The 23,415-nt window shown below is 47.6% G+C and overlaps 4 protein-coding genes across 5 annotated transcripts; 2 read left to right on the top strand and 2 right to left on the bottom strand.

Moving 5' to 3' along the window:
- The first annotated feature begins 96 nt into the window (after nucleotides 1-96).
- LOC130401676 (ubiquitin-conjugating enzyme E2 C-like) lies at nucleotides 97-6,068 on the top strand. Its single transcript, XM_056605594.1, has 7 exons — nucleotides 97-181; nucleotides 623-737; nucleotides 1,195-1,222; nucleotides 1,704-1,790; nucleotides 2,635-2,839; nucleotides 4,285-4,344; nucleotides 5,868-6,068. Exons 2-7 carry the CDS (start codon nucleotides 637-639, stop codon nucleotides 5,903-5,905), a joined length of 519 nt encoding a protein of 172 aa, XP_056461569.1. The 5' UTR covers nucleotides 97-181; nucleotides 623-636; the 3' UTR covers nucleotides 5,906-6,068.
- Nucleotides 6,069-6,594: 526 nt separating this feature from the next.
- LOC130401672 (regulator of G-protein signaling 9-binding protein-like) lies at nucleotides 6,595-10,614 on the bottom strand. Its single transcript, XM_056605586.1, has 5 exons — nucleotides 10,595-10,614; nucleotides 9,805-10,006; nucleotides 9,070-9,273; nucleotides 8,496-8,638; nucleotides 6,595-7,939 (listed from the first exon to the last, which is right to left on the bottom strand). The coding sequence occupies exons 2-5, from the start codon at nucleotides 10,004-10,006 to the stop codon at nucleotides 7,760-7,762; spliced, it is 729 nt and encodes a 242-aa protein (XP_056461561.1). The 5' UTR covers nucleotides 10,595-10,614; the 3' UTR covers nucleotides 6,595-7,759.
- Nucleotides 10,615-13,845: 3,231 nt separating this feature from the next.
- On the bottom strand, nucleotides 13,846-17,258 carry LOC130402272 (E3 ubiquitin-protein ligase RNF182-like). The gene is made up of 7 exons (XM_056606416.1): nucleotides 17,180-17,258; nucleotides 16,846-16,999; nucleotides 15,890-15,957; nucleotides 15,469-15,586; nucleotides 15,267-15,275; nucleotides 14,617-14,828; nucleotides 13,846-14,025 (listed from the first exon to the last, which is right to left on the bottom strand). Exons 1-7 carry the CDS (start codon nucleotides 17,225-17,227, stop codon nucleotides 13,846-13,848), a joined length of 789 nt encoding a protein of 262 aa, XP_056462391.1. The 5' UTR covers nucleotides 17,228-17,258.
- A 1,257-nt stretch (nucleotides 17,259-18,515) lies between these two features.
- LOC130401673 (small nuclear ribonucleoprotein-associated protein B') lies at nucleotides 18,516-23,161 on the top strand. Of its 2 annotated transcripts, none has more exons than XM_056605589.1 (7): nucleotides 18,516-18,645; nucleotides 19,893-20,044; nucleotides 20,840-20,951; nucleotides 21,058-21,210; nucleotides 21,760-21,889; nucleotides 22,014-22,139; nucleotides 23,025-23,161. In XM_056605589.1, the coding sequence occupies exons 1-7, from the start codon at nucleotides 18,643-18,645 to the stop codon at nucleotides 23,060-23,062; spliced, it is 714 nt and encodes a 237-aa protein (XP_056461564.1). In that variant the 5' UTR covers nucleotides 18,516-18,642; the 3' UTR covers nucleotides 23,063-23,161. The 2 variants fall into 2 exon arrangements, with proteins under 2 accessions (XP_056461564.1, XP_056461563.1); XM_056605588.1 differs by having other exon boundaries at nucleotides 21,760-21,890; nucleotides 22,006-22,139.
- Nucleotides 23,162-23,415: the final 254 nt, after the last annotated feature.

The raw sequence follows: 23,415 nt of genomic DNA, 5'->3' as shown, positions 1-23,415 counted from the left end.
GCAGCAGTGACGGAGTCGATTCCGGGATCTTTCTCCGACCAATGAGGCGATTGTGTTGTGGTTGCGCATGCTTCCAGTTGACCAATCAGACCTGGATCAGGTTTAAAACCCTGATCGCTGATTGGTTCTCGCCCTAGAGAGAAGTGTTTGAATTCTGCACTGCGTCGTCGTTCAACCAGCTGTAAGTTTTACCAACACTTCTGCTAACTATTCACTATATTCTAATAAGATATTGATGTTAACTACTAACTATTCACTGCGCTATCATGCTTGATTGTCGGTATATGACGATGGTCCTCATAATGATAATCTTTAATATGATAATCTAACGGTGCATGTATTGGTAACGTTTCAGCTCTGGGCTGATCAGAGGGTAACGTTAGTTAGTGTTATACTAACTTATATACTAACGTTAGCTAACAATGTAATGAATATAATTCCATATAATGACCAAAACATCGTCACCGTAGATGTATTTGACAAATTAATGTCTTTATATTAACGCTGAACCCATGACACCAGTTATGTTCTTTATGGAGCTAACTGTCTTTGAGGTGAACTCCCATTCAAAGTATGTTAATAATCCGAGTTTGTCCTGATTCAGAGTCCCTTTGCTCCTCAGATCCCTCCAGTAAAATGTCTTCTCAGAACACGGACCCGGCCGCCGCCGCCTCTACGGCCGCCCTAAAGGGCAGCGAGGCCGGCGGTAGCGCAGCCCGAGGCTCGGTGACGAAGAGGTAACCAGCCTCCGATGCATAATGCGTTAGTCACATTGTGTTATAAAATTTAGAATAGGATACACGTTACATTAGACGGACATAAATTAATCGGACATGCATTACAGTAAACTGTACTATAACCGATACATATTGCATATTTTTTATATATGATGGGATACACATAATATTATACTGACAGGAGTTTAATTTGAAATACATTACACATCCCACTAGCCGATGCATACATGCGACATATTAATATACGACATATTAATATACATTTTATGATACATTATTATGATTCTGATACACATTACATTATACATAACATCATTATATCATTGAACAATCGGTTGAATACCACGTGATATTTCGGTACGAAGTTTTATTTGAAATGTTTTCTATTAGATATTGTTTTATATGGGGTGGCCAGGAGGTTTTGGTATTTATTGTGTTTTTTCTTCTTCATTGGCAGATTACAGCAGGAGCTGATGACTCTTATGGTAAACGGCTGATTCTTTGAGTCTAACATTAATTAACCTAATAACGTATACCTAGTGACTAACATGTATCTGTTTTTGACTTTGTATTCTTAATCTGCTTGGTAGAAATAAATATTTAAATTGAATTATCTTTGAAAAGTTCATTACATTTCATTGCAGAGGGGAAGCCTAGTTAGCTTTGTTAATTACGTAGGTGTAATTTGCTAATTATCACGTTAAATGACGTCAGGGATCCGACAGGAATGTTCAGTTGAAGAAGTGAAAAGCGGTCTAAATCCTTCCTTGACACGTAACGTGGCAGTGATGTTTGATATTTCATAGATATTTTCAGATGGAATGATGTTGGAGCATGTGAATTTAGATGGACTGATGTTAGATCATGTAAAGTCAAATGAATTGATGAGCGGTCACGTGAATTCAGATTAATTGATGTAGGATCCTCTGAATTAAGATTAACTGATGTTGGATCATGTGTATTCAGATGTCGGGTGATAAGGGAATCTCGGCTTTCCCGGAGTCGGACAACCTCTTCAAGTGGATCGGAACCGTCGACGGAGCTGTAGAAACGGTAGGCCATCATATGAATAAAGATAGACTGGTAACATTCCATAATGCATTGTAGAATGTAGTAGATATTATTATACTGGTAACGTACCATAATGCATTGTAGACTAGTAGATATTTTACTGGTAACGTACCATAATGCATCGTAGACTAGAAGAAATCATACTGGTAACGTACCATAATACATTGTAGACTTGTAGGTATTATACTGGTAACGTACCATAATGCATTGTAGACTGTAGTAGATATAATATACTGGTAACGTGCCATAATGCATCGTAGACTAGTAGATAATATACGTACCATAATGAATTGTAGACCAGTAGATATTATACTGGTAACGTACCATAATGCATTGTAGACTAGCAAATATTATACTGGTAATGTACCATAATGCATTGTAGACTAGTAGATATTATACTGGAAATGTACCATAATGCATTGTAGACTGTAGAAGCTATTATACCGCTAACAATTGCCATACCGTGGGTTATGGTAAACTGGTAATATGCCTAGTGGTAATGAGTGATTGTTAGTGGTAACAGGCTTTCACTAGTGGTAATGTGCTCTAACTAAGTGATGTTCTGTAACTAGTAGTTACTATCGGTTACTCTTTATTTACTGGTAATGTGCACTCACTAGTGGTGACGTGCTGTACCTAGCTGTAACCCGTGCTAGCCAGCGGTGTTGTGCTGTACCTAGCTGTAACCCGCGGCGTTGTGCTGTACCTAGCTGTGACCCGTGCTAACCCGCGGCGTTGTGCTATACCTAGCTGTGACCCGTGCTAACCCGCGGCGTTGTGCTATACCTAGCTGTGACCCGTGCTAACCCGCGGCGTTGTGCTCCAGGTGTACGAGGGGCTGCGCTACAAGCTGTCCCTGGAGTTCCCCAGCGGTTACCCCTACAAGGCGCCGCGGGTCAAGTTCGTCACGCCCTGCTTCCACCCCAACGTGGACGAGCAGGGCTTCATCTGCCTGGACATCCTGAAGGACAAGTGGTCGGCGCTGTACGACGTCAGGTCAATCCTGCTGTCCATACAGTCGCTGCTAGGAGGTAACGCTAGCCTGGGTATACCCATGCTGTAACGCTAGTCACTAGCTCGTCACTAACTGTTAGGTGGTAACACTAGTTACCAGCTCGTCACTAACTGTTGGGAGGCAACACTAGTTATTAGCTTGTCACTAACTGTTAGGTGGTAACACTAGTTACTAGCTCGTCACTAACTGTTGGGAGGCAACACTAGTTATTAGCTCGTCACTAACTGTTAGGAGGCAACACTAGTTACTAGCTCGTCACTAACTGTTAGGTGGTAACGCTAGTTACTAGCTCGTCACTAACTGTTAGGAGGTAACACTAGTTACTAGCTCGTCACTAACTGTTGGGAGGCAACACTAGTTATTAGCTTGTCACTAACTGTTAGGTGGTAACACTAGTTACTAGCTCGTCACTAACTGTTGGGAGGCAACACTAGTTATTAGCTTGTCACTAACTGTTAGGTGGTAACACTAGTTACTAGCTCGTCACTAACTGTTAGGAGGTAACACTAGTTACTAGCTCGTCACTAACTGTTAGGTGGTAACACTAGTTACTAGCTCGTCACTAACTGTTAGGAGGCAACACTAGTTATTAGCTTGTCACTAACTGTTAGGAGGTAACACTAGTTACTAGCTCGTCACTAACTGTTGGGAGGCAACACTAGTTATTAGCTCGTCACTAACTGTTAGGAGGCAACACTAGTTACTAGCTCGTCACTAACTGTTAGGTGGTAACACTAGTTACTAGCTCGTCACTAACTGTTAGGAGGCAACACTAGTTACTAGCTCGTCACTAACTGTTAGGAGGTAACACTAGTTACTAGCTCGTCACTAACTGTTGGGAGGCAACACTAGTTACTAGCTCGTCACTAACTGTTAGGTGGTAACACTAGTTACTAGCTCGTCACTAACTGTTGGGAGGCAACACTAGTTACTAGCTCGTCACTAACTGTTAGGAGGCAACACTAGTTATTAGCTCGTCACTAACTGTTAGGTGGTAACACTAGTTACTAGCTCGTCACTAACTGTTGGGAGGCAACACTAGTTACTAGCTCGTCACTAACTGTTGGGAGGCAACACTAGTTACTAGCTCGTCACTAACTGTTAGGAGGCAACACTAGTTATTAGCTCGTCACTAACTGTTGGGAGGCAACACTAGTTATTAGCTCGTCACTAACTGTTGGGAGGCAACACTAGTTATTAGCTCGTCACTAACTGTTGGGAGGCAACACTAGTTACTAGCTCGTCACTAACTGTGAGGTGTGGATTGAGTATATGACCCGACTTTAACCGCGGGTGTTCAATAATGTTTTCCCTAAACAAAGAGCCTGCCATTGTTTGGTTTATTGATCCACATGCATGTTACCGTTAAAAGGCTGCACTCGGGGGGGGGGGGGGGGGGGGGGGGGGTTGTAATAGGCAAAGTGTGCGATTGGATAACCGCTTGAACCCGTCTCCCCGCAGAGCCCAACAACGACAGTCCTCTGAACGTGGCCGCTGCGGAACTATGGGACAACCAGGAGGGTGAGTCATAAACTACTGCTTGTCTCTTAGCGTCCTTTACCTTCATGGACACGCCCCACCTCGTCTGATCTCGGAAGCTAACGCCTCGATTCCACATACGTACATTCTCGTATGCGATCCAACCCTCTCCGACCGAAAGTCCATTCATTCCTATGTGATTCTCCGTAATGTCTGTTTTTCCTCCGAGACTCCTCCCCTCCGTAAAATGTATGTCCGGTATGTCCCTAACATACGTTCAAAAAATGTGTATCTTTCGCCGTCGTTTTATGGAGATACCGTATGAAAGTTTTTATGTTTTTCACAAAACATGTAAGTACCTGGCAGGCCAAACTCCTCGCCGATCTCTTTCCAAGCCTGGTTGGTTTTGTTTTTATCTCTGTATATGTCGATCCTCATTTTCCAAAGTACCGATCTCCTAAAAACTGCCATTATCATACGTTCCCCCATCTTTTAGGCTGTCCGTAAATAAATTCATCTCAATACGTAAAACACTAGTGACCCCTTCCGTAAATTTACGGAAGCACGGATACGAAAAACATACGTATGTGAAAACGAGGCGTAAGCATGTTCGGGCCTGGTTAGTACTTGGATGGGAGACCGCCTGGGAATACCAGGTGCTGTAAGTGTTGTCGGGTGGTGGCCAATAGGTGGCACTCTTCCCTCTGGCCTTAACATCAATCCCGATGCCCCAGTGCAGTGACGGGGACACTGCTGTGGAGGAGACGTAAATCCGAGGTCCTGACTCACTGAGGTCATAAAAGATCCCAGGGCACTTATCGCAAAGAGTAGGGGTTTGCCCGGTGTCCTGGCCCAACCAGGCTCATTCAATCTGGCCCCTAATCATCCTCCCGTATAATTGGCTGACTCATTAATTCCCTCACTCGCCACCTCAAGCTGGTGTGTGGTGAGCGTCCTGGCGCAGATTGGCTGCCGTGCATCACCCCAGTGGGTGCTACACACTGGTGGTGGTTAGTGAGGTCCCCCCTTCACTGTAAAGCGTCTGAGTGTCTAGAAAAAGCGCAATATAAATTCAATCCATTATTATTATTAGTCCTGCGTTCTTCGTGAGGGCTTCAGTTCGCAATAATATGTACAACCACCTGATGCCGCCGTTTCAAATCCATTCAAAAAGCTTTATGGCACGACTATTGTTTTCAATAGTATTACCCGTGCATTGTTTATCTTTATTTTTTGTACTTGATGGAAGTATGTTTTCTTTCCTTTTGTACTTTGTTAATGCATAATAATAAAAAAAATCTTTATTAAAAAAATATATAAATATTTATTTTTGTATACATTGGTAGTCAGGGTGGGACCCTGTTGTTGTTATGGCGGCTGCTATAACCATACAGTGCTGGGGTAAAACACTGCCTCGTATGGTGAACTACTAATGAGCTCTAGTGAACTACTAATGATCTCTAGTGTGGCGAAATACTACTTTGAATAAAAGCGTCTGCTTAATGGCCCTGCATGTAAATGTATTAAAAAGCAATATAAAGATGAATCAATGTCTCTTGTTTCAGCGTTCAAAGCCCACGTGAATGCGGTCTTCAAAAGCTGAACCACCATGTCTCGTCCTGTCTGAGTGTGAGAGGCCTGTGGGCTAGTGTGTGTGTGTGTGTGTGCGCGTGTGTGTCTGTGTTTGTGCGCGTGTGTATGCGCTTGTACAATATTTTTATGTTCTTTGCCCTGTGTCAATAAAGATGCGTTTGATCTACCGCACCCCTGATGTTGTATGATTACCGATAGATTTATTATTATTATATATAATTATTAATACAATTATATCATTAAAGAATGTCATTGCATATCGCTGTATGATGGGGGGGGGGGGGGGGGGAACCCTGACGTCCACGCCGTTATACTCTAGTCGTCGTCAAGTTTGTTTCCCAATGGACGAGAGAAGTCCTTATCCCCGTGTGGCAGAGCGCTGGTCAGGACCAGGGATTGTCCAAAGTGGTTCGAGTCCAAACAAAACCGAGTCCAATGAAACAGTCAGAAGCGAGATAGAAACAATAATCCTCTCGGAGACCAATTTCCTGCTTTATAGTTTTTGTGTGAAGCTAGAGACACAGTATGTCATCTATTTTATTATTATTAACTATTATTTGTTAGGATCAAATTCGGGCATATTATTTACGTGCGGTACCAATGGTTTTAGGGGGAGAATTATTCTCGATCATTGAGGCAGGATATGTGATTATTATCCATGGCGCAATTAGAGAATAATTATGTAAATGAGTGCAGAGATGATTTGCAGTTACCTAATTTCTTGGGACCTCTGAAGTACTCATTTTAAAAGTGAAAATGTTGATAGTGTGAGAAGGTAAAAGATTTAAAATAGGTGACATATGGTTTATACATGTCAAATACACGTATTAACATCAGTGGTATATAATTACAAATCGTTGCTTCTTCATGTGCACACAGTCGGAACCACTATCCATTTGACATTTTCTTAATTTTCCTGTACAAAGAAAGTACATATTAAGTAAAATATTGTTTATTATTGCATGTGAAGCAGTGCTAAAATAACCACAATAATAGGTGTTTATCTCTTTAACCGTAAAATGACTTGTATACCTAAGGGTTGTTTGCTAGACTAGCATGTTGTTCCTCTAACGGCCTCTAGGTGGTTCAAGGAAGAGACTAGCATGTAGCTCCTCTAACGGCCTCTAGGTGGTTCACTGGAGATACTAGCATTTAATTCCTGTAGTAAACTTTGTGGTTGACAAATACATTTTGATAAGATAAAATATTTCTTAGGTTCTCATTAGCTGGGTGCTTTTCATGTTTTATATCTTGTGAGGTTCTGGGTGACAGTTTAATTATATGTAATTAAAGGAACATTCCTGTCTGAGTGTACAAACAACCGTACACAAACAAAAGAATATCTCCCCCCTGGCTTCACCAAAAAAGTATTTTACCAATATAATTTGTTATCAACTCAAACTGTTTGACAATGGGAGGCCCTAGCACAATCACTACGCTAAGGATGAAGTACCGTGAGATAAGCCCTTGTTGCAAAGGCTGAGAAATTTTCTTCCAAACTTAGTTGTGTTGTGCTTTTTGGTTCTTATGGAGCACAGGGGTATGTGTGCTACGGAAAACCCCCTCAGCTCAACTGTCAGCTACAAGCTAACCCCAGCTAGCTTCCTGTCAGCTACACGCTAACCACAGCTAGCTCCCTGTCAGCTACAAGCTAACCACAGCTAGCTCCCTGGCAGCTACAAGCTAACCGATTAAGAAGCCTGATTGGTCCTCTGATGCCATCTATAGGGTTCAATCCTATTGGCTTGTGATTCTAGGGCTCTGATCCTATTGGCCATTTGATCTCAGGCTCTGATCCTATTGGCTAGTTAATCTCAGGCGCTCGTCCTATTGGCTAGTTGATCTCCGGCTTTGATCCTATTGGCTAGTTGAGTAAATAGAGCAGACAGCCCAGGCGGCAGCAGGAAGGGCAGCAGGAGTTCATCTTGTTATCATTGGAGACGACCTCCAGCTCCATCAGGTCCTCCACGCTGTCCTCCATCAGGTCCGCAGCCTCCGCCCATGCCTGCTGGGTCGCCTCCACAGACCAGAAGGGAACTGAGACCTGGAACCAGAACCACAGACCTGGACCTTGAAGAACCACAGACCCGGATCTTGAAGAACCAAAGACCCGGACCATGAAGAACCACAGACCTGGACCTTGAAGAACCACAGAGCTGGACCTTGAAGAACCACAGAGCTGGACCTTGAAGAACCAAAGACCCGGACCTTGAAGAATCACAGACCTGGACTTACCTGAAACACAGACCAAAGCTTCACTCCTGGAACCACAATGCCCACAGACCCACCAGAGACCAGGATCACATACCTGGAGCAAGACCAGAACTGTACACCTGGACCAGAACCACAGACCTGACCATCCACCAGGACCACAGACCAGGACCAGAACCACAGACCTGACCATCCACCAGGACCACAGACCAGGACCAGAACCACAGACCTGACCATCCACCAGGACCACAGACCAGGACCAGAACCACAGACCTGACCATCCACCAGGACCACAGACCAGGACCAGAACCACAGACCTGACCATCCACCAGGACCACAGACCAGGACCAGAACCAGAGACCTGGACCCAGGTCGGGGGAGGAGTCTACCTTGAGCTGCATGTCCTGCAGCAGATCCTCCAATCCTGTGATGTGATTGGTCAGCCCCGGGCTTGGCTCCTCCTCCACGGTGATCCAGGGGGTCTGGACCGACGCCGCGCATGCAGCCACCCCCGCCATGGTGTCACTTGAACCTGTTAGTAGTCACATGACCCTGTTAGTCGTCACATGACCCTGTTAGTAGCCACATGACCCTGTTAGTAGCCACATGACCCTGTTATAAAGTATTATAGTCACATGACCCTGTTAGTAGTCATATGACCCTGTTATAACGTATTATAGTCACATGACCCTATAATAACGTATTATAGTCACGTGACCCTGTAAGTAGTCACATCACCCTGTTAGTTGTCACATGACCCTGTTATAACGTATTATAATCACATGACCCTGTTATAATGTATTATAGTCACATGCCCCTTTTAGTAGTCACATGACCATTTTTTACAACGTATTATAGTCACCTGACCCAATAGAACGTATTATATTAAGGGTGGTCCCTTATTTAAACTGATGAAGACCCCATCGGTGTTCATCCCTGAGATAGATGTTCTGGCGGGCTGACCTGTGTTGACCAATGCGCGTCGATCACAGCGCTGAGTCAGTGGAAACCGTCCAATCAGGCTGCTGGCCTTCTGGAGGTCGAGCAGGAAGTGCTCGAGCGCGGACAGGAAGAGGACCCAGATTCGCTCTGCACTCTCTCTCTCCCCCGGGGAGGGCGAGCTAGGGTCACCTTCGGCCAGCAGGCCCACCAGCCGCCGGGATAACCCTGGGGGGTCACGGTCAACACAGAACCCCCCACTGAGTGTGAGCGCGTATGTTGTCGTGGGACGTTGTCTGCACCAGACCACATTAACACCGATCATACCAGAGAAGAACTTGAAGGCAGACAGGTAGACAAACAGACAGGTCGTACCAGAGCAGATCTTGTAAGCTAGACAGACAGAGAGACAGGTTGTACCAGAGCGGATCTTGAATGCTAGACAGACAGGTAGACACACAGACTGGTAGACAGACAGACAGGTTGTATCATAGCAGATCTTATGGGCTAAGATAGACAGGTCGTACCAGAGCAGATCTTGTAAACAGGCAGACAGGTAGACAGACAGACAGGTCGTATCACAGCAGATCTTGTAAACAGACAGGTCGACAGACAGACAGGTAGGCAGACAGACAGGTCGTACCACAGCAGATCTTGTAAACAAACAGACAGGTAGACAGACAGACAGGTCGTACCACAGCAGATCTTGTAAACAGACAGGTCGACAGACAGACAGGTAGGCAGACAGACGGGTCGTACCACAGCAGATCTTGTAGGCCAGCACTCTGCTCTCCTCCATCTCCTCTCTCAGGAAGCTGCCGTCACAGCTGCTGCCCAGCGCGGACGACAGCTGCTGGAAACAGGAAGTGACCCGGCTCAGAGCTTCCTGTCCGCGCTCGCACTCGCCCAGCTGCCGCCGCCGCACCTGCAGCTCGTCCACCGACCGCCGCCAGCGACTCATCTGGCAGACAGACGGGTAGACAGACAGTTAGACAGCCACTTTGAGAGACAGCCAGATACAGAGACAGCCAGGGAGAGAGACAGACAGGTAGAGAGACAGATAGATACCCACTTTGAGAGACAGCCAGGGAGGGAGACAGACAGGCAGGTAGAGAGACAGACAGGCAGGTAGAGAGACAGACAGGTAGAGAGTCAGACAGGTAAAGAGACAGACAGGTAGAGAGACAGGCAGGTAGAGAAACAGTTAGACACCCACTTTGAGAGACAGCCAGGTACAGAGACAGACAGCCAGGTAGAGGGACAGACAGCCAGGTACAGAGACAGCCAGGTTGAGAGACAGGCAGGTAGAGAAAGAGTTAGACACCCATATGAGAGACAGCCAGGTACAGAGACAGACAGCCAGGTACAGAGACAGACAGCCAGGTAGAGGGACAGACGGGCAGGTAGAGAGACAGACAACCAGGTAGAGAAACAGACAGACAGCCAGGTAGAGAGACAGCCAGGTAGAGAGACAGGGAGGTCCGCCTCCCTTTACCCTTTCTGTGTAGGCCCAGCTCTGGTCTTCAACCCCCTGTCTCCTAGTAGTCACCTTGTGTCCTTCTCGCCTTCTTTCCTGCCTCCTTTTGTCCAAGCCTCCTTGTATCCTAGCTAGGCAGCAGGAGACGTGTGCGTCCTCAGAGTCCCAGATAACCTCTGCTCCTTCGAGAGGAGGCAAGGTTTCCAACACAGGTTAGGCTCCTCCCCTCTCCCCCCCCCCCCCCCCTCCCCTCTTTCCACTCTCCTTTCCCCTCCCATTCACCTCTTCTCTTCCCAGCCTCCTCGCTCCTCCCCTTTCCTCTCCCCTCCATTCTCTCCTTCTCTCCTCTCCTATCTCCTCTCTCGCCCTCCTCTCCTCCTCTCCTACCCTCCCCTCTCTCCCCTCCTCCCCTTCCACCTTCTCTCTTCCAGTAGACCTCTCTCCTCTCTCCTCCCCTCCCCCCTCCCCTCCTCTCTCTCCTCCTCTCTCCCCCTCTCCTCTCCTTCCCTCTCCCCTCTATGCTCCCTTCCTCTCCTCCTCCCCTCCCCTCTCCTCCCCCCCTCCCCTCCCCTCCCTCTCCTGGGAGATGGGTGGACTCCCCCGGCTCCCTCTGTTAATTGCCTCTCGCCCCTTGTGTGATTCCCTCTCTCATTACACGAGGCTGACTGTCTTCCTCTAACCTCGACCTGATGGAGGAGGTAGGAAACTGGGGGAAGGATTTAATAGGATATAGCTGTAGCCTAGAGCTATATCCTATAAAATCCTTCCCTTATATCCTTAAATCCATCCTTATATCCTACAGCCTGTAGGATATAAGAAGTAGCCTATGTAGTCTTATTCAATTATTTTATTTTGTGTTCACTCTGTCAACTGTCTTTGAGTATTTGGAACAGAGTTATAGAAATCTAATGTATGATTATTATTATAATATATATTTTATATTAGATCAAATTAAATTGTTAAAACCGAATACATATATATGTGTATGTGTATATTTAGACAGAGGTGCTGCCACATATTCAGAGGTCCACTATGACCTAACCAGAAGAAACAATCTGAGATCTTAGTTTTGTGTTTTATTAAAGATAAAAATAAACATTCACTGACACAGACATGACCCCACATCTAACAACTTCAGGCCCCGTTAAAATCCAAAAAGTCTTGTAATTGATTGACTGTACAGAAGCGGACACTGCCATGGTGTGGTCATCTGCACAGCTGATGAAACACTGGGTGCTGACACACAGACGTTACACTTTCCAAGCAGCATGTCCGTCCTACGTCAGTGTTGCATGGCAGCTCAAATGACACAAAGAAATAATTCTTAAAATGAAATGTGTGTATGCTCGGAAAAATAAGCCGCTCTGAAGAGCACTGTTTAACATGAGACCAGTTACTAATCCAGAGTCAATTCTGTTTTAAAATGAAACCAGTTTCACAGCTAGACTCAACTCTGTTTCAACCTGAAACCAGTTTCACAGCTAGTCAACTCTGTTTTTAACCTGAAACCAGTTTGACATCCAGAGTCAACTCGGTTTCAACATGAAGCAAGTTCAAAACCAGATTCAACTTTGTATTAACATGAAACCAGTTTCACAACCAGAGTCCAATCTTTTTTTACCTGAAACCAGTTTCACACCCAGAGTCAACTCTGTTTAATAAACCAGATTTACAGAAGAAGTGGAGCATCCTCTTCATGTGTGCGATTTAGATCTGGAAAAACTGGTTACCATAGTAACACCACAATGTTCTACAACTCAATGCCGACCATATTTATACCACAGTGTTCTGGAACTCACAGGTTGCCATAGCTACACCAGTGTTCTAGAACCCACAGGTTGCTATAGTTACTCCACAGTGTTTTAGAACTTAAAGGTTTCCATAGTTACCCCACAGTGTTCTAGAAATCACAGGTTGCTATAGTTACAACACAGTGTTCCAGAACCTACAGGTTGCCATAGTTACACCACAGTGTTCTAGAACTCACAGGTTGCCATAGTTACACAGGGGTTACAAGAATTACGTACAGTTTGGAACAGTGGTTACCATAGTAACAGGATCTTGACTGACAGTTTATCTAAATGAAGATGTTGGATAGCCTATAAATTACCAGAGTTACAAGGAGGTTGCATTTAAGACATGAACTACACAGAAGAGTTTAAGATAAATAACACCATTCATATGGCTGCCAAGACTAAGGTCTATAAGTTCAGTTGAAACGTATGTGTAAGGACTGAAGTGGGACCACATCGTGTCTATAGTAACCATATCATCATCCCGTATCCTCTTCACGGTGGTGATGTCCTTATCCAGTCTCCTCCAGGTGAAGCTATGTGTCAGTAATTGCTGGTGATTGTAGCTTAGAAAGGCTGGGCTGTTGTCCATGGCTCAGAGAGAGGGGTGCTGTGTGACTAGTCTTCAATAAGTGGTAGGGTTGGGGTACGGTAGGGTATGGAAGGTACGGTAGGGTAGAGCGGGGTACGGTATGGCAAGGTATGGTAAGGTAGAGCGGGGTACGGTAGGGCGGGGTACAGTAGGGTAGGGCGGGGTACAGTAGGGTAGAGCGGGGTACGGTAGGGCGGGGTACAGTAGGGTAGAGCGGGGTACGGTAGGGCGGGGTACAGTAGGGTAGGGCGGGGTACGGTAGAGTACGGTAGGGTATGGCAAGGCACGGTAGGGTAGAGCGGGGTAGGGTAGGGCGGGGTACGGTAGGGTTGGGGTACGGTAGGGTATGGCAAGGTACGGTAGGGTAGAGCGGGGTACGGTAGGGTAGAGCGGGGTAGGGTAGGGCGGGGTACAGTAGGGTAGGGCGGGGTACGGTAGGGTTTGGTTACGGTAGGTCATGGCAAGGTACGGTAGGGTATGGCGGGGTACGGTAGGGTTGGGGTACGGTAGGGTATGGCAAGGTACGGTAGGGTAGGACGGGGTACGGTAGGGTTAGGGTACAGTAGGGTAGGGGTACGGTAGGGTATGGCAAGGTACGGTAGCGTTAGGGTAGGGTGGGGTTAGGGTACAGTAGGGTAGGGGTACGGTAGGGTATGGCAAGGTACGGTAGCGTTAGGGTAGGGTGGGGTTAGGGTACAGTAGTGTTAGGGTAGGGTGGGGTTAGGGTACAGTAGGGTAGGGGTACGGTAGGGTATGGCAAGGTACGGTTGTGTTAGGGTATGGTGGGGTTAGGGTAGGGTGGGGTCAGGGTACGGTAGCGTTAGGGTAGGTTGGGGTTAGGGTAGGGTACGGTAGCGTCAGGGTAGGGTGGGGTTAGGGTACCGTAGGGTAGGGTGGGGTCAGGGTACGGTGGGTTCCGGCCGTAGGGTACGGCAGCGTCAGGGTGCGGTGTTGCGGTGGCTCAGCGTCTCCAGCAGCTCGTGACAGAGGCACTGGCAGAAGCCGTAGAGGATGCAGAGCAGCAGGGTGAAGGGAACCAGGCTGACCAGGACCACCCCCAGCCACAGTTGACCAATCATCAGCAGGTAGATCCCGAGGGGGAGGGAGCTGAAGTACACCTGCAAACAAACACTCGTTACCAGCGCCGTCGGTTCATCCAATCTGCCTTCCCCGTCCATGTTGCTATGACAACTGAACGTCACCTCATCTGAGGGTTGCAGACAGTGTACTAGTTAAATTATTATGGAGGGGATTGTTTACTAGCTAAAGTATTATGAAGAAGATTGCGGATTAGCACTATCTTAAGTATTGTATGATGTAGCAGTTTATAGAGCAACTAGTTTCTAGTTGAAGTATCAAGAAGCTTCTCCATAATACTTTAGCTAGTAAACAATACGCTAGTTAAAGTATTATGGAGCACATAGTGTACTAGTTCTAGTTAAGGTATTATGAAGCACATTTGGTACTAGTACTAGTTAAAGTATCATGGCACACATGGTCTACTAGCACTAGTTGGAGCATTATGTAACAGATTGTGTACTTTAACTAGTACTAGTATACCATGTGCTCCATGATACTTTAACAAGTACACTATGTGCTTCAGGATACTCTAACTAGTACGAGTACACAATTATGAAGCACATGGTGTACCAGTACTAGGTAAAGTATGATGGTGCACTAGTTAAACTAGACCCATGCGCAGGACGCACCAGGCAGAGGGCCCCCAGCAGGCAGCGCGGGAGGCTCCGGGACGTCCACGCGCGGCACTTGTGCGTGGAGGTGCTGCAGGGCAGCGAGGACGGGTACAGCATGTTGATCACGCTCAGGGAGTCGGACGACTCCCCTGGCAGCTGCATGATGGTCAGCACCAGGCAGTCGGAGGACGCCTCGCCCGCCGCGCCGCCCCTCTCCGCTCCCTCCACTCCTGCAATCAGACAAGGCCTTTACTGCCCCCCTGCGGACGGACGGACACCAGACAAGGCCTTTACTGCCCCCCTACGGACAGACACCGGACAAGGCCTTTACTGCCCCCCCTGTGGACGGACGGACACCAGACAAGGCCTTTACTGCCCCCCCTGTGGACGGACGGACACCAGACAAGGCCTTTACTGCCCCCCCTGCGGACGGACGGACACCAGACAAGGCCTTTACTGCCCCCCTGCGGACGGACACCAGACAAGGCCTTTACTGCCCCCCCTGTGGACGGACACCAGACAAGGCCTTTACTGCCCCCCTACGGACAGACACCAGACAAGGCCTTTACTGCCCCCCCTACTGACGGACACCAGACAAGGCCTTTACTGCCCCCCTACTGACGGACGGACACCAGACAAGGCCCTTACTGCCCCCCTAGGGTTACTGCCACCCTCTAGGGATAGAGGGTGAGAGGGTTAGAGGGAGAGGGGATGAGGGTTAGAGGGTTAGAGGGAGAGGGGATGAGGGTTAGAGGGTGAGGGTTAGAGGGTGAGGGTTAGAGGATGAGGGTTAGAGGGTGAGGGGGTTAGAGGGTGAGGGGGTTAGCGGGTTAAGGTACGAGGGTGAGGGTGTGAGAGTGAGTCTACCAGTCAGGCTGTCGGGGCTCAGCACCACCTCGGTCCCGGGGGGCAGCCCGCTGCGGCCCAGCTGGTCGTGGCAGGACAGCACGGCCAGGACGTGGCGGTCGTCCTCCATCAGCCACACCTGCACAGAGAAACATCTGGCTGGAGCCACACATCTGGGAGGGGCCACACATCTGGGTGGGGCCACACATCTGGGTGGGGCCACACATCCGGGTGGGGCCACACATCCGGGTGGGGCCCCACATCCGGGTGGGGCCACACATCTGGGTGGGGCCACACATCTGGGTGGGGCCACACCTCGAGGGAAGGAGCAAGGAGAGAGATGGAACCACTGATCAGCTTCAGCTCCAGGGCCTTTCAACCTTCCCACTTTGAAGCAAATCTGGTCGGCTAAAGTCTTGAGCGTGTTCCCATGAGGGCTCACCTCCTCGTCGGGGATGTAGGTCTCATGACGACAGAACGGACAGCTGACCATCGAAGGAGACGATTCCCCTGAGAGACAAGAGAAGGGTCAGGAGTAGGACCTGTTCCTGGTCCACTTCCTGTGTGCGTCGTGTTAGTGTGAGGGTATGCTCCTTAGACTTTACATTAACAGCTAAAGTCTGAAAAGTCTCATTCAGGGTCAAAGGGGGCATTTTTATTTTCTTCCCTTTATTGTATTTCGGCAAATTGTGTGAGAGGATGAGGGAGAGAAAGGGCATAAGGGCATGTCGCGGACATATTGATCATAACTACAATATACAGTTATATACAAATTATATTCACCTTTTATATATAATTACTATTCACATTAAAAGGAATTGTATACATTCTCCCTGTACCTAGAGATACCTCCCTTCCTCTCTCTGATCAAGCCATTAAGATCGTTGTCATTTGCATTGCCATTCTTGCCACAAAGTCTGATACTTATATCGACTGACTTCTTCATTGTGGAGGTTCCTTTAACTGTTTGCGTCCCTGCGCGCAGCCTTGCAGACATACCCACTTCACCCAGAGTTTATTGCAGTTTAACTTGGCCTCTCCCGCCAATCCTAAACTCTCCACTATGCTCACTCCCAAGCATCTTTGTGACCTGTGTATTCACTACCCAAAATGAAAACGTTTCCCTATAAGAAACGTGGTCCCCCATTGGCTCACAGAATGTATCCTTAACGTTGCTGCCTGTACCTTCCAATGATCATGCTCTAATGTTCAATCTAATGTTTAGCCGGCCGACGGGTCCTAAAAATAACTTTCTCTTCATCAGGGAGAGAGAGGGCGAGGGAGAGGGAGGGCTAGAGAGAGAGAGGGCTAGGGGGAAAGAGGGTTGATGGGGAGAGCGGGGGAGGGGAGAGAGGGTGAGGGGAGAGAGGGCGAGGGAGAGAGGGTGAGGAGACTCACCCACGTCCACCATCTTCTTCAGACACTTGAGGCAGACCCTGTGCAGGCAGGACAGCAGCTTGGGCCGACGGCTGCGGCTGTCGTAGCGGTTGTAGCAGATCTTACACTCCAGCTCCTCCACGGTGTACACAAGAGACTGGCCCCACATCTCCACCTGCAGGGTCAGGGGTCAGCGTTCGGTCAATGGACGAACCTTTACACAGCGCCCTTTCTAACCAGCGACCGCTCAAAGTTCTTTACAATGTTGCCTCACATTCACCCATTCATGCACACGTTCACACATTCACATATATAGATGTAGATCGATGTGTAAGTATGTTTGTGAGGTTATTACCTTGCTTTCGGCGGCAGGGCCAGACTCCGCCCCCGGCAGCTGCTTCATGCTATTGGCTGTTTCCCAAGCTCCACCAGGAAGTAAGGTTCATCCAATCTGAAGAGAGGATTGTAATAGGTTATACCTGATTAGTAAGGACACTAGGTAGGTATTACTCAGGTAGGCGGTGGTCATGAAGACATGGTCAACAACGATACTCAGTAGGTCAGCAACAATACTCAGGTAGGCTGTGGTCAGTAACAATACTCAGGTAGGCTGTGGTCAGTAACAATACTCAGGTAGGCTGTGATCAAAAAGGCAAGTGGTCAACAACTGCATTACGGTAGACTGTGATGGTGTTATTGACATTTGTACAGTGCTAATCCTACTGGTTATTAATACTTAACAGTATTCATATCGCTGGACAATTTCAGTTTTCATCTCAATGTAGGCTTCAGATCGGTTATCAACACTTTGGGCACAAACAAAGAAATTAAGTGAAATACATGGAATGACGGACGCTCGTCTATCATCATCATCATCATCATCATCATCATCATCCTCCTGAAGTAGGGCAGCTCCTGCTGCCACGTGATTGGCTGATATTTAAAAGAACGTGTGTGTGCGTGCGTGTGTGTGTGTGTGGGTCGTGTGTTCTTTACCTGTTGGAATGTTCCTTCCTGTCCGTCTGTCCTCTGGCAGCACCTCTCCTGCCCACTGCAGCAGTTCAGCGGCAACAGCTCATTAACAGTCCCTTAACGTCCGGCTCGTGTATCAGGGCTACAAAGATGCTAACGGAAAGATGCTAACGTGCCATCTTCCTCATCGTCATCTTCCTCGTCGTCATCTTCCTCATCATCTTCCTCGCCGCCTCGCGGGGTCGGTGAGTCACTTTAGATCTCGAGCGGGCATCCCAATCACTGCAGCATCAGCACCGATGCATCGCTCCCCCTCGGTTGTCGTGGCAACGAACCCAAGGTGAAGCAGCCCGTCCGCTGCCGCGCCTTCTGCCCCCGTGACGAAATCACAAAGTTATTTTATGTAACTTGTTTGTCCATTTGTGTTTTCAGAGGACTAGCGGGTTATAGACACGCATCTTATGTAAAATGAAGTTCACGGGACTTCTGAAGTGCATGAAGTCATCGGATGAAAAATCACTTTGGGGAGGGAAGGTGGGTCACCGTGTGTGTGTTTTTTTTTAAATGAAAGCGTCTTATATTTTACAGTATTTTATTTATTTTAATTCAAGATCAGTTTAGAAAGGTGCTGCAATCGATGGGAACTTTGTAATAAAGGAAAAAAGGGGCGACGGAGCAAATATCGAATTGCACTTCGTCTCCCCTCCGTCACTTCCTGTTTCCCTCCCTCCATCACTTCCTGTAACTCTACTTTAAAACCCAGCGGCCCCGTTGGAGCTTCGCGGGTCAATTTTTGAACATTTTTGGCGAAATCCGACTGATATCGGAGCCATCACAGCCGCTAAAATGGTAAGTCTTTGTTTTTCCTGTCGATTTATTTGTTTCAGTTGTCTTTTGAATCTCATTTTATTTTTCCGATGACTGAATCACGGCAGATTTCGCGCTCTGCTCAAACGTACACTGAACGATGGCCGCCATTCATTGTTAACGCGTTTCTGTTCTGCAACTTTTCAATGTCTGCGTTCGTCTAACTGATACTAGTTATCAAAGTGTTTATTCCTTTCTTCTACAGAAACCTTTTTATAATCGTATAACGTGTCTCTAGAACATTGGCGGGAGGGAACGATCTTCTAGCCATCCGTTTACTAACCCATTGCATAGGTTCCTACTGTATAGAGCCTGGAGCTCTTATTGCGTTATATGGGGGTACTTTTAAACGTGGTTCCAGATACGCCTTTGTGTTCGAGCCCCACGTATCTCCATGTCTTCGTGTTTACAAATGTACAACTCGTATGACGGAAACATTCATTGAACCGCATGTTGTCGAAAGCAGTTAAATAGTTTGTATTGGTGTTTTATCTCTGTAATGGAGTCTAGCCCAATCCATGTTCTTTCCTACAGTCCTGTGAACATACACAGGCTTCCATTCCTTGTAAGTCCCATCTAAATCGATATGAAACGGTCTAACTTGTAACGTAGTGGAAGTGCAAAGTCTGTACATATTAAGACATGTTTCGTGTCTTTTCCACGCCTCACCACCAGGAAGACGCTGAATACGATCAGTTTGCCTACATTCTTTATTTGTACAAGCTAGACACGAACATGCATGAATAAATCCTTGGACCGAAACAAACATGGCATCTAACTTCCTGGTCCAGTCCTCTTCCGGTTCCGATTTATGCACGCAATCATACGTTATACAGGCGTGCATAGAAATGCACATGACCTCATAATAATGAATTTATCCATGCGTCTGAACTTGCAAATATTTTACCGTTTCATATAGAGTGGGCTGGGACTCCTGACCGCTAGGTTAGAGTAAAATATAACCATGTTTAGGTGGAACTACCAATATCAGAGGTGCGATAAAAGTCTTTCAGTTTTATTGTCTGCTTGACCGTGTCTGTAGGATCATCCAATCAGTGGTCTTCCCCTAACCTAACCATGAACTCAACTTTGAGACTTCTTTCTTTGTGTTCTTATTCGTTATACATTTTGTATGCATTGCATGATGGGAAATGAAGTTCGACTTTTTTCATGTAAACCAATGTTGACCAAAGACATCATTGTGTGGGTGTGTGTGTTTGTGTGTTTAGACGGTGGGAAAGAGCAGCAAGATGCTGCAGCACATCGACTTCAGGATGAGGTGCATCCTGCAGGACGGCCGCATCTTCATCGGCACCTTCAAGGCCTTCGACAAACACATGAACCTCATCCTCTGTGACTGCGACGAGTTCAGGAAGATCAAGTAAGACCCTATCCACACTGGCAGCATGATGTCTTGTCACTGCCATATCTTATGAACGTCGGCATGAAACCTCTCTAGTAACATCTCCTTCTCTGCGTAATGTTTCAGGCCGTATTTACCTCAGCGTAATGTATATCAATCTTATCGAATGCGCTGTATCCAGGTTTCAGGACACTCGTTTACAGAATCCCCAATATTTTTGCCCAGGCCGCTCTATTCAGAATCAGAAACACTTTTATTACATCTGATTGTACAGTACACAAGAGTAAAAATCGTAGGCTTCTATTGGTTTTCATCGTACGCCTTGGCGCCGACCACCCAGCGTCCCACCTCGCTCAACGCACATGACGAGAGCTTAAGCCGGCTGACTCTCGGCGACCACCGCCGATGCTGGATACAACCTGTGATTCGGTTTATAGTGATGATGCATAAATGCACACCACAGTTAAGCAGAAGTCTACCCCTTTAACGGGAGCCGGTAATGAGCTGATGGTGGTCTGACCTGAGGAGGAGACCAACGTCAGACGGGGGGCTGCCGGTCAGCGGCTCTGCGAGGAGAGCGATGGCCTCCACGCGTACCAGCGCCATCTGAGCAGCAATACGTTGATGATTGAGAAATGTGTATAAATATAATATATTCAATGTCTTCATGACGGCCATGTCTTTTCCATGGTGTTGCCCTGAAGACGGTTTGTTGAGGTGTTTGTAGGGTTGTGTTGTTTACCTATTTGTAGGGTTGTGTTGAAGTCTTTGTTGTGTGGTTGTGCTGACGTCTCGCTGTTTGTTTGTGTGCAGGCCGAAGAACTCGAAGCAGCCGGAGCGCGAGGAGAAGCGGGTTCTGGGTCTGGTTCTGCTGCGGGGGGAGAACCTGGTCTCCATGACGGTGGAAGGACCACCCCCAAAAGACGTAAGACCCCCCCCCAAAACCCATAACATCACTCATCCGCCTTACCTCACCCCAGGCTGACGTCTGACCTTTTACCTTGTCTAACCTTTGACCTCTTGTGTTCCAGACGGGCATCGCCAGGGTTCCGCTGGCGGGCGTGGCCGGTGGCCCCGGGGTCGGCCGTGCCGCAGGGCGTGGCGTGCCGGCAGGAGCCCCCATGCCCCAGGCCCCCGCGGGTCTGGCAGGACCGGTCAGAGGAGTGGGCGGGCCATCGCAACAGGTAACCATGACGACCACTCGAGTGGCGTGTGTGTGTACGTGCGCGTGTGTGTCTCTTATGGGCAGGTCAGGGCTGAAACGGTTACCGGTTTTGCATCTTAACCTAGTTTTATTATACAGTAGTTAAATATACAAAGACTGTGTTAGATTGTAGTCATAAAGTGCAGCTTGTTGACCGTGGATCACCTGAAGCTAGCGACAGCCTCCCAGGGGCAGCATGCAGCGCGGCAGTGTTGTTTACCTCACGAACACATGGCGGCAGCCAGCGACTGTGTTCCAGAGACTATCATTCAGCCTCCTAAGAGAACTGAAGGTCCTTTGACATCAGGCAGGTCACTGAAAAACGAGACGCTGAGAAAGTGATGACAATCATGTCAACCATTAACCTCAGTGACTGAACCAATTTGCAGAGTACCCCAGTAAGAATCTCTTAAATGACTGGGATTCGTCCCACCGCCTACTGGTCAGCGAGTTGGACCTTCTAGGGCGCCTACACTAGTGGGTTCGGTCAGTCACGTGACTCACGTACCGTATGTTTTGTGTATCCCAGGTGATGACCCCCCAGGGCCGGGGAACGGTCGCCGCGGCAGCAGCCGGCGCCAGCATCGCAGGAGCGCCGACGCAGTACCCTCCGGGCCGAGGAGCCCCTCCCCCAATGGGCCGCGGAGCCCCGCCCCCTGGTGAGTGGCGCTCTGGTGGTGGACTGGTCGTGGTTTGGGGGGACTGGTGATGATGATGTTGTGGTGGGGGGGTAACTGGTGTTGGTTTTGGAGGTTTTTAACACCCAACGTTTTGGCTTCACAGGAATGATGGGCCCACCCCCCGGCATGAGGCCCCCCATGGGCCCACCAATGGGAATGCCTCCTGGCCGCGGAGCACCAATGGGAATGCCCCCTCCTGGCATGAGGCCACCCCCCCCTGGGATGAGAGGTAACGGTTCTTCCGGTGCCTCAATAATGGACGACTACTGATTAGGCTTGGGCGGTGTCGAGGTTCAGAGACGAATGCAGAGGCGCCTTTCTGTGTTCTTCAAAGCCACACGCGCTCACTGATGACTGCGTGTGTCGTATATCTTTTCACGCTTGCTGTCTGGTCAAGTTGCTGCTCCTAGGTGTGAGATTTAAACTGTTGATAACAAGAGAGTTAAACGGTTGTAATGGTTAACAATCCTCTCAGTTTGTTAGTCCTTGAGCGTGCGTGTTGCTCTGTAAACGCAATCAAAACAACTGCGTGTGTTTTTACGAGCACTATTGGAGAAAACGTCCTAGTTAGTCTGCGCTTATCGGGGTTGGCTGAAACAAAGATACAGCTTTGGTCGCTGCTAAACGCGTGTTTGGAACAGAATGGATGTTCATTGATGGCCAACCGCCCAATATACAAAACGTACACACTGTGATCTTATGAGCGAAAGAATCATGGCTGAATAACATCTCAATATAGACATCAATTATGGAATCATGAAAGTATTGCCACGTACATCTTCATCAAAGTCCTAAAGCGATCTCCCAACAGGCAAGTGACGTGTCAGTTGGTCTGACACAGCAACATCCTGCTGTGATTAAATCAGTATTTAAAGCAAGCAAATGGCCTTTTCCAAGTTGAGTTTTAGACGCAGAATTGTAGGCTACATATCATGCACAATAAGGTTCCTTCACCATTGGTTCAGCTTTTTCTTTTTGTATTTTCCACAAATACCATATACACAGCGACGTGAAATAAAAAAAGATGCCGTGCAAGCCTTCTACCATGGAGACCATGTGTTGTGTCATGTGACCTCTGTACTAATCTCAACTCTCTCTCTCTCCCTCTCTCTAGGCCCGCCTCCCCCAGGCATGCGCCCCCCAAGACCCTAAACCACACCCTCTCCCTCCACCCCCCACCACCGCCTGGCTAGTTGTATAGTTTCAACTTTTGTGTTTTATGTTTTTTTTAATAAAGAGTCCTCGGGACATTTTGACTTAATTCTTTGTGTCTGCCTCTTTGTTAACTTGTTACACAACTTTAACACAAAAAAAGAGAAAACATTTCTAAATATATGGTCTTGCTACTATAGATGGTTATAGTCACTCCTACAGAGATGGGTAATGCCCTTTGTATATCAATAGAGATGGTTAAATATACTCTTAACTGCTTTAGAGCTGATGAAATACACTCACTGCGATGGAGATGGTTAGTCACTCTTTAAAGTGATGAATACATTATGATG

The sequence above is a fragment of the Gadus chalcogrammus genome, chromosome 13 (assembly GCF_026213295.1).
Source record: "Gadus chalcogrammus isolate NIFS_2021 chromosome 13, NIFS_Gcha_1.0, whole genome shotgun sequence".
Classification (NCBI taxonomy): Eukaryota; Metazoa; Chordata; class Actinopteri; order Gadiformes; family Gadidae; genus Gadus; species Gadus chalcogrammus.
Note: the sequence above shows the minus strand (reverse complement) of the source record. Positions and strands in the feature narration are given on the sequence as shown.

What these genes read in the sequence shown, in the direction of transcription:
- LOC130401676 (XM_056605594.1), top strand. Translation starts at nt 637, where the DNA reads ATGTCTTCTCAGAACACGGACCCGGCCGCCGCCGCCTCTACGGCCGCC. An exon ending in AGGAGCTGATGACTCTTATG is followed by an intron (nt 1,223 to 1,703) that starts GTAAACGGCTGA and finishes ATGTGTATTCAG; the next exon opens with ATGTCGGGTGATAAGGGAAT. An exon ending in CATACAGTCGCTGCTAGGAG is followed by an intron (nt 2,840 to 4,284) that starts GTAACGCTAGCC and finishes GTCTCCCCGCAG; the next exon opens with AGCCCAACAACGACAGTCCT.
- LOC130401672 (XM_056605586.1), bottom strand. Translation starts at nt 10,006, where the DNA reads ATGAGTCGCTGGCGGCGGTCGGTGGACGAGCTGCAGGTGCGGCGGCGG. An exon ending in GGCCTACAAGATCTGCTGTG is followed by an intron (nt 9,274 to 9,804) that starts GTACGACCCGTC and finishes GTGACCCCCCAG; the next exon opens with GGTTATCCCGGCGGCTGGTG. An exon ending in ACGCGCATTGGTCAACACAG is followed by an intron (nt 8,639 to 9,069) that starts GTCAGCCCGCCA and finishes GACTACTAACAG; the next exon opens with GTTCAAGTGACACCATGGCG.
- LOC130402272 (XM_056606416.1), bottom strand. Translation starts at nt 17,227, where the DNA reads ATGAAGCAGCTGCCGGGGGCGGAGTCTGGCCCTGCCGCCGAAAGCAAG. An exon ending in GCCCTGCCGCCGAAAGCAAG is followed by an intron (nt 17,000 to 17,179) that starts GTAATAACCTCA and finishes CTGACCCTGCAG; the next exon opens with GTGGAGATGTGGGGCCAGTC. An exon ending in CCTACATCCCCGACGAGGAG is followed by an intron (nt 15,587 to 15,889) that starts GTGAGCCCTCAT and finishes TTCTCTGTGCAG; the next exon opens with GTGTGGCTGATGGAGGACGA.
- LOC130401673 (XM_056605588.1), top strand. An exon ending in GACGAGTTCAGGAAGATCAA is followed by an intron (nt 20,045 to 20,839) that starts GTAAGACCCTAT and finishes GTTTGTGTGCAG; the next exon opens with GCCGAAGAACTCGAAGCAGC. An exon ending in CGCGGAGCCCCGCCCCCTGG is followed by an intron (nt 21,891 to 22,005) that starts TGAGTGGCGCTC and finishes CCAACGTTTTGG; the next exon opens with CTTCACAGGAATGATGGGCC.